The sequence below is a fragment of the Ailuropoda melanoleuca genome, chromosome 8 (assembly GCF_002007445.2).
Source record: "Ailuropoda melanoleuca isolate Jingjing chromosome 8, ASM200744v2, whole genome shotgun sequence".
NCBI lineage: Eukaryota > Metazoa > Chordata > Mammalia > Carnivora > Ursidae > Ailuropoda > Ailuropoda melanoleuca.
Genome location: NC_048225.1, coordinates 82,501,078 through 82,510,738, shown reverse-complemented (window position 1 = coordinate 82,510,738; position 9,661 = coordinate 82,501,078). Strand labels below are relative to the sequence as shown.

The window sequence follows — 9,661 nt, the reverse complement described above, 5'->3', positions numbered from 1 at the left end:
ATGGACATTTTCACAAAAAGTTTATTACTTTGGGAAGGAAGAGGTAAATATATATGGTGTGCAGGTGGTGGCGGGGGGATATATATGCCACTGAAAAGACCCTGCAGAAACCCTACATTTTCAAGTCACAGGAAGCAAATTAGAAGACGCTTAAAAAAAAGAGAGAGAGAGAAAGAGAGAGAGAAAACGTGAAAAAGAAAAAAAAAAAAAAAGAGAAAAAAAAACACAAAAAAACCCCAAGAACTAGGGTTATTCAATGTAAAGAAAACCAAAGAAAAGAAAAATTTCAAAGCCACTGTAGTAAGATCAGATAATAAGCTAATCCTTTTACTCTTTATTTCCCTCCCCTTAACATTAATTCATCATCATCTCCACTACTCTTCTTCTCCTCAGTAGTGCCTACACCAAGCCTTACACTCAGGGGACAAAAACATTACTTTTCCACTCCAGCCTGACCGAGGACTCACATTTTTGAGAGGACAGTGCTGACGTGCATACCACTCTTGGGAATAAAAGCACAGGATGACTCCATTGCCCGCAAAAAGCGAAGTCCACACCATAACGTTCCAAATTGGCCTTTTCCGACTGTCATTGACAATGAAGTTGAAAGCCACTAAAGTTAGAATGATAAAAAATATAAATATTATCAAAACATCATCTATCAGGAAACAAGGGGCCTCAGATATGTGCTATAATCATGGAATCATCACAATGAGCATCAACTGTGGGCATGGGTTTTAGTCTGGCCACTGGTTCTGAAAGTAAAAATGAAGCTTCAGGTGTTGAAATTTATTAATCAGTGATTAATTGGAAATCAGAATATTCAGAGCAGGTGAAAATATAATATTTCATGGACTCATTCATATTTTAACTTGTCCTTCCCTCTACCCACCCAAACAAGGGTCCGTGTGTTTCAGGGGTGAGCACTGACAGAGCGCAAAAGTTGTTTATAGTCTCCATGACCTCCCAGATCAGTGTTACCATTAGTCTTCAAGAGGCTATTTAAGTTCATTTCTCTACTTCAAAGGGTGAACATCCTGAGACAGAGCATGGTTAATTACTCAAAATCAATGCTGTGACCGTGTGATAAACACGGCCTTGAAATGGTATTGCTATGATCTAGTTGTCCACCCGGCCTTAGACTTTATTGTCAAAATTTCTCTTTTAGCGTGATCCTAAGTACTCACAGCACATCAAGATACTTACTTCCGAAGAACATGAAGAGCACAAAAAGCACTGGGTAGAAAAAGTTCAAGATAACAGCCAGGGCGTATTCATGCACTACAGCAGACACAGCAAAGACAGATAACATGGCAGCCGATTTGAACCTCTTAGTGAAAAACTAGGGTAAAAAGAGAATATGAAAAAGTACTTTTTAAAAAGTAACTAAGCCCAAACTAGATACAGCTGACCCTTGAACAACACAGGTTTGAACTGCGTGGCACCACTTAATTCAATTAATATAGCACAATACAGTAAATGTATTTCTCCTTATGATAGTCTTATTTTTTCTCTAGCTTACTTTATTGTAAGAATACAGTATATAATACAAAGAACATACAAAATGTGTGTTAACCAATTATTTATCTTACCAGTAATATTTCCAGTCAATTGTAGGTGATTAGTAGTTAAGTTCTGGGGGAGTCAAAAAATTAAATGCTGATTTTTGACTGTGCGGGAGGGTCAGCACCCCTACCCCCTTGTTGTTCAAGAGTCAACTGTATGTAAGACTCATAATTATCACATGCTAAAGGTGCCTATTTAATTATGGTTATATTTGATTTGTCCAATCTACTCCTCGGATTAATCCAAATGTAGTAAATAATTACAAAAAAAATCTATGCTTTAAAATCCTTATTTACTAAAATGAGACACTGTCAAAACCATTAATGTTGAAAGAACAGGGCATATTTTCAAAAACCTATTTGTAAGCTCTATTTGTAAGTCACTACAGTAGACAAAACATAGTTTTCATATATAAATGGACACATCAAATCTCAACCTTTAGACATATGGTAGATAAGGCAGGCATCCTCTCCATTTTCACTATGATTTAGAAAGAAGCAACAGGCCTTGTCCATAAGTGACACTACATTTATGAATGAAAGAATGTCTGACTACAGCACTATTTGCACCATGTCATGCTATCACTTAGCCAAATAGTGACTTACTTAATAACTAAAACCTGCAATACAGAGTACCAGGGATAATCAATCATGACGGACAAGATTACATTTCATCAGTAAATACATTCTGTTCTAAAGAATGTCTCAAAGACACATATCACCAATTGGAGAGATAGCAATCCAAACTTAAGTATTTCCCTACTTTAGCAAAGAAACAAAAAAAAACAAAAACAAAAGCTAGAGAGAGATTATTTATTGGCAATGAGATTCATAAGAAATTAACCATTACTGGTAGATCATTTCACCTTCTCTAAATGCCTCCATGCGTTCTTACTTCATAATCATGTAAAATACAGCCCAGAGCACAACCGTGGCATTAATCTCATCACTGTATACGCTGGTCTCTAAGCAGTACTGTTCAAAGCATAAGCTTTCTTAGACATAAATGGCCCACAGAGAACTGAAGACCACTTCCAGCTGCACAGTAATACTACTTTCTGGAAAAGGATCTCCATTTCTTGAACATCAACTAAATCTTGCCACTTACCCAGAGAAAGTCCTTGTAAGCATAGTAATACAACCAGTCATGAACCACCACGTTCCAGGTCCTGTAATAGTTGGAGTATGATGTAGAGTTCCACCAATCCTGAGGGGGAAAAGCAAAGGTTTAGAACTACACAAATACACACACACACACACATATACAAAGAACCAAAGCAAACCCCCCGAATATTCCTAAAGAACATACACACGCAACATAATATCCAGAGTGTGTTATGAAAATTTGTTAGTCCAGGCACTGACGTCAGAAAAATCTTATGACGTAGTCCCTAACTTCATTCTGTCTCACTATCAAAAAAGTTATGATGGATGATACAGAACATAATCATTAAATCTAAGATTCATCTAAATAGCAATCAATAAATCCCCTTATCTTGCTAAAACACAGAGAGAGAATTCTAAGGTCCTATAGGCTTAGCATGCTAAGCCTAAAGAGCTGTCCCGCTGGTACCATAAATGACAAAATTTACATTGTACAAGGAGACAATGGTTACCTACAGTATATCCCTCCCTACTTTAAGATCAGACCCACGGAATCAGACAGCTGAAGTCTGCTACCCACACCCCCTGTTCCTTTGAGAAAGGAGTGGAAGGCTTTGGGTATTGCCAGGAACACCACAAACAAAATTCTAGAAGGCTTTAGGCAGGATTACAGAACACTATGAACACCCTGGCTCTTGTCTAGAACTTAATTCCAACTTTGCCAAGTGTGAGAATACTATTTTTTTTTAAGATTTTTTATTTATTTATTTGACAGAGATAGACAGCCAGCGAGAGAGGGAACACAAGCAGGGGGAGTGGGAGAGGAAGAAGCAGGCTCCCAGCGGAGGAGCCCGATGTGGGACTTGATCCCGGAATGCCGGGATCACGCCCTGAGCCAAAGGCAGACGCCCAACGACTGCGCTACCCAGGCGTCCCTGAGAATACTATTTTAAGTATAATTAATGCCTTTCAAAATAAAGGAGGGAAAGTTCCTTTATGAACTGGTCAACAATCTTAAATAATTTGCTAAGATCACTCCTACAGCACCAGACAGCCAATTTCAAATGAATGATCAGCAAAGTCTCATGATGCCCTCTGGAGATAAGCTTTCCCACCAATACAGGATGCAGTAGAAACCATATGCTTTATTAGGGGAGCAGATATTCGAGGTAGAAGGTAAGGCTGTGCAGCTGTGCAAAGTTATCAACCTCAGAATCTCAGACTTAATATTGGTAAAACTTAGGGGAAAAGAACTTCACAATGTTTACGTTAAGAAGCTAGTAGCCAACAATGCTCAAATACTTAACAATGAGGACATAAGTGCATAAATAAAATGTGAAAAGAAAGGAGTCCAAGTATACATTACCTTATAAAACATCCTGTCACCAAAGCGTAACATCTCAGCAAAGGCATTGAGCCAGCAGTGCAAAAAGGCAAAAAACATAAGTAACAGCATCAGCACACCTAAAAATAAGATTAACAATAGTAGGAGTCTTTCCAAGTAGCTCATACAAAGCAGTTAATTTTATGTCATCATGTGCTTAGCTGGAATTAATCTGTAAAATGAAAGTTACTGTTCCAGCTTACCCATTCAAAAGATGACACCATGTTCTTTTGAAAGTTAATTTTAGAAAGCACTAAATTCCTTCCAAGTGGGTTTTACAGATAACAATGACCCAGCGTGTTTTTAATAGAAATGCCTAGATGTATGACTTGACTTGGTACCCAAGGCCCTTTAAAATCTGGCCCTCACGCATTACTCTAAACCAGCTGCTTAAAACTGTGGGAGATTTTGGGGCACCTTGGTGGTTCAGTTGGTTGGGCACCTGCTTTTGGCTCAGGTCATGATCTCAGGGTCCAGGGATCAAGCTCTGCATTGGGCTCCCTGCTCAGCGGGGAGTCTGCCTCCCCTTCTCCTTATCCCCCAATCCCCCATGCTTGTTCTCTTTTAAATAAATAAATAAATAATTAAAAAAAAAAAAAAAACCAAAAACTGTGGGAGATTTTGCCCTCTGGAGAACATATGACAATTCTAGAGACATTTTTCGTTGTCACAACTCAAGGGGTAAGGGTTGTATACTACTGGTGTCTAGTTTTTAGAGGCGAGGATATTGCTAAATATCCTATAATACACAAGACAACCCCCAAAACACTGAATTTATCCAGCCCAAAATGTCCAGTGATAAGGTGAACTTATCTCTGGCTCATTCCCAGTGTTGTAAACATTATCCATAACTGGACTTCTGTCATTTGAAAATACTCCATGCCTTTGCTTCCATCCCACTACCTAGAAGCATGTTTCCACTACTTCTCTGCCAAACATCTATTTTTCAATACCCAGTATTAAATGTCATGTCCAATATGATGCAAAGTTCATCAGCACTTTGTTTATCCTACTTAAGTAGTATATATTACACTACATCATAAAATATCCATTTCTATGCCTATCCCTTTCATTCACCTGTTTATTCAAAAATATTTATAGAGCATCTACTATTATTAAACAATATGGGAAAAACTGTGACTGGCTGACTGGCTGTTAAGACACAATCCTTGACCTCAAGGAATTTTCAGCCTAGTGAGCAAGATACGTGTTTAATACATATTCTATTAAAGGGACAGATAAAATCATTTATTGGAGTATATCTTGGTGGGCAATCAGGGAAGGTTACCTAGGAGTCTGGGAGAGAGGTTAAGGAAGAAAGAAGGTAATAGAAAACATGACCAACATCTGACAAGAGAAAAAAGAAAGAGTAAGTAAAGGAAACCATAAATATAATTAAATTGCAAGCCTCCAGAGAGTAAAGAGTGTGTATGTCCTCTTCACTGTTAGGTCCTCAGCACCTGGCACATAACAGGTACTCATGTTTCTCTAGAAAGAAGTAAGTGGAATGAATGAAGTTAGGAGACTGAGGTATGGCCAGAAAGCAGGAGAGTAAGAATGAGTAGCAAGAGAGAGATTTCAAACCATGTTCAACAGCATTCAAACAATGCTTTGTGGAGATGAAACAGAAGAAGGGCTAAACCATCTACCGGATTGAGGATCAGGAGGTTACCAGTGATTTCAATAAAGGCTACGTCAGTGGCCTGGTCGGATTAGAAGCAAGATTACAATGAGATGAATACTGAACAGGAAGATTAGGCATGAATACGGACTACCGACAATCACAGAAAGCAAAACGTGAATGAAAGTCAGAAGACAAAGACTGGGCTGAAACCGGAAACATACTCACTTATGAAATAGATGGAAAGAAGTCGAGATGAGTATAGATGTAGAGATGACTTCAGAGAAAAAAGCAGGAAAATCAAAGGTGTGCATGCGTAACAGCTCTTTTTCCTTACAACCTCACGAATGGCCAAATTAACCAGTACCCATGTTACCTGGCAGGATGGAATTAAACACACATAGGACCAGAACACGAGCGCTGAAGGGCTCCTGTTTGATATTCCGAAACAAGGGGGCGCAGAGCCTCTCAAAGATGTAGTACACATAAAAAAAGCAACCAAAAACCTGGAATATAACACAGATATAATTATAATACTGATGGCTTGATATAAGGAAAGATGATGATTGTTTTTCCTTCAAAAGAAGATAGGTATGTGACCCTTAGACTAATGTTCACATATATATTCCATTTAATGCTAGTATATAAGTTTGCCAAACTGCAATCCTTCAGAGATATTATACAAGCTAGTTTCTATCATACCTTTTCCCAACACTTTACACCAAATGGCATACCAAAAGATCAGACTCTTGGAACCTACTTTTCCTGCTACATGAAACCCAGCACTAAAGAACTTACTTCATAAATGGGTATTTGATTGAAACAGTTTAAAATGGGATCTTCCGGGATTTAGGATTCTGACGGAATGGGGCAGCAGGTGGGGTGGCAGGAGGGGGAAGATGTCAGACCATACCCACACATATATACCCCAAATAAAAATATATATCCGAAAATAAAAAACCATAAAGGAGAAGGGGAAATTAATGTAGATGCTTACTAAAGTAACCAAATGGAATGACTTTAATTAAATTCTTTTACTGAAGGAAATTATTTTTGATGTTGGCAAGACAAATACCATTTACCGTACTGGTGAAGTTTAAAAGACTTCAGAAAGAGGTCTAGAATTCCCAGCAGACATGCTTTTACCAACACTTAAAATTAATTAATTAATTTGAATCCCCATGTACCACTAATCAACAAACCTTAGGTGATTAAAGAAAAAATTCACCTGTAAAAACTGCATAGCAACATAACCCCATCTTACAGTAGGAGTCCTAAAAAGGAAGAAACAAAATAAGTTTTTTAAATAAAGCAATTGAACTTTATAATAAAGATCCTCACAACATTTTCCCCACATAGAACATATCACTTTTGGCATACGGAATGCCTGTATAATTCTGTCAAGAACTACTGTAATCAAATTGAGATTGCTAGAATCACCATTTGGGGCCTTCCCGTGCCAGCGAGAAAGTTAAAACTTATATTCTTTGTAACCCTACGTGAACTGGCCCCTGCCTACCTATCCCACCTCACTCATGCTACACTTCTGCTCAACATATTTCTACTATACAGAACCAATACCTGGGATAGTTGTCACGATAGATGAGTGTAGGAGCAAACAAGAAGTACAAGTACTGGTTGACTGTGGGTATTGGAACCGTCTCTGAAAAAGGAATACTCTGGTTAGATCAGACACTCTTCAATTTCTCCTGGCAAAACTAAAAGGGAGAAATAAGAAAGCGCACAATAGGGAAGAGTAAAATGACTTCTCTTGGCTCGGATCATTTTTTCCTGATCTCCCAAAGTGACTTCTTATTCTTATATTGATTCAATATTACCAATCCCTCTAAACTAAGCTATTCCTGTGACTTAGAAATACCTTCTAGAGTTGGAAGCAGCAATTTAAAGAGTAAGCACACATGGGTGTAATGAGTCTATTAACATTCTATAAACATAAGACAAAGTTTAAGACTCTGATGATCTATGTTTTTAAATTGTAGGTACAAAGGCAAAACAGGAACAATCAGGAAACAGTGAGACAGTCTTCCAAATCAATATGGATCCTACATATTTAAAATCAAACATAACGTCTATAAAATGTAAAACGCCATCCCACTAAATACCAAAGGTTGAAATACGCTACTGAATAATCCTTGACCTAACGAAATTACATACTTGATTTCTCCTTAGCTGAATTTAGTACCCGAGGCACATTCTCTCTGACAAATGAATGGGCCTTCATTATGAAACGAATCTACAAAAGGAGGGGGGGAAAAAAAGATGAATTTTCTACCATTGTCTTGTCTCCTATAAGCAACCCCAGAACAGCACTAGATCATATAAAGAACTTCCTACTTTTGCATATACCAACTCGAGTTCACATTTATGGAATAAAGCAAATGAAAACCAAACTGTGAAGAGGGACATGTTTTTACTCAGATTATTTTGCATCTAACAGCATTATCTATTACAAGTATATTACAATAAGAAATTAAAAGCCTGTTCAAAGAGAGTCTCCTGAAACAGTCTTTCAGAGCATTAACAGTCAGCCAACCAAAGTCAGAAAATTCTGAAGGATGTATAAACAAAATAAATCCTTTGCTCAGATGGGAACAGTTTATATGACAAAACAATCTGATAACCTCAACGGAAGAGTTTTTAATTACAAAAATATTTTATAATTTAAATGATTTCTACAAAGTGCTCAAGAATAAAATTTGAATTCATCTTAAACAGCTCAATATAATTTCATTACCAAAAATCTAACGAACAATGAAACTAATATGAATTTTAACACTTGAGATGATCTAGTTTAAAACTTAAATTTTATAAATAATAGCACAAAGAACCAGACCAAAAAATTGACCCAACTAATATAACTAAAAATAACAGAGTATCAGTATTATTATTTTAACAAAACATAGCATTGCATCGGGCAGCCCTCAAAACCTTACCTGTTCAAGTATAACAATGCAGCGGGAAGCTGGTGGTAGTGTATATGCTAATACAACATACGTTGGTCCCAAACCTAGAACTGCAATCTGGAAGATCATGAAAAGGAAGCAGTGGAAGAGAGAATGGACCAATGGATGAGAACTCCTGCTGTAGCCTCTGGCCCAACGTTGAAAGAGGAAATAGGGAACTGCAAGTGTACTCAAGAACATGGTCCACCATGTCCACATAGCAACAGGAAGTTTGCCAAAAGCATAAGACATGAGATGGAACTCAAGCACCAGCCTAGGGAGAAAAAGCACAGAAAAGAGCTCAGAGGTGAATTTTTAATATGCGCTGACTCACAGAACTCAAAACTTTCACACCTAAAACTCTCGACCTTAGAAAACACAACAACATTAATCCATTGTGGTCATGAGGGTAATAGCTGTGCAAGAGGGAGAGATGCTTCTAAGCCTCTGCGTCACAATATAGACCAACAATAAATCTTCTAAAAGCCCTGCGATAATTTAGTATTTGAACATAAGATACCCAAGATAACCTAAAATAATAAAACTTTAAACTTCGCAGTGATTAGATTCGAACATTAGTAAGTTTTAAACTCTTAAGATATACTAATACAAAAAGTATTCAGGGACGCCTGGGTGGCACAGCGGTTAAGGGTCTGCCTTCGGCTCAGGGTGTAATCCTGGTGTTATGGGATCGAGCCCCACATCAGGCTCCTCCACTGGGAGCCTGCTTCTTCCTCTCCCCCTCCNCCCTTGCTTGTGTTCCCTCTCTCACTGGCTGTCTCTATCTGTCAAATAAATAAATAAATAAATAAATAAATAAATAAATCTTTAAAAAAAAAAAAACAAAGTATTCAAACCACAATCACAGTTATGTCTAAAAGATGACTTTTCAGAAATAAGAATAATTCAAAAATCTATTAACTACATTATTATACCATTATCTCAAAATATAATTTTTTTTAAAGATTTTATTTATTTATTTGACAGAGAGAGACAGCCAGCGAGAAAGGGAACACAAGCAGGG

The 9,661-nt window shown here is 37.5% G+C and overlaps 1 protein-coding gene across 2 annotated transcripts in view; it reads right to left on the bottom strand.

Annotated features, from left to right (window-relative positions):
* The window catches only part of SOAT1 (sterol O-acyltransferase 1), a 75,176-nt gene that overhangs the window by 5,882 nt on the left and 59,633 nt on the right, over positions 1 to 9,661 (bottom strand). For both annotated transcript variants that reach the window (XM_034666780.1, XM_011220954.3), the window contains 9 exons: positions 8,629 to 8,911; positions 7,850 to 7,928; positions 7,256 to 7,337; positions 6,903 to 6,948; positions 6,051 to 6,180; positions 4,036 to 4,133; positions 2,674 to 2,772; positions 1,207 to 1,342; positions 468 to 613 (listed from right to left, as the gene is read on the bottom strand). In XM_034666780.1, the coding sequence (XP_034522671.1) occupies positions 468 to 613; positions 1,207 to 1,342; positions 2,674 to 2,772; positions 4,036 to 4,133; positions 6,051 to 6,180; positions 6,903 to 6,948; positions 7,256 to 7,337; positions 7,850 to 7,928; positions 8,629 to 8,911 (1,099 nt within the window). The remainder of the gene's footprint in view (positions 1 to 467; positions 614 to 1,206; positions 1,343 to 2,673; positions 2,773 to 4,035; positions 4,134 to 6,050; positions 6,181 to 6,902; positions 6,949 to 7,255; positions 7,338 to 7,849; positions 7,929 to 8,628; positions 8,912 to 9,661) is intronic.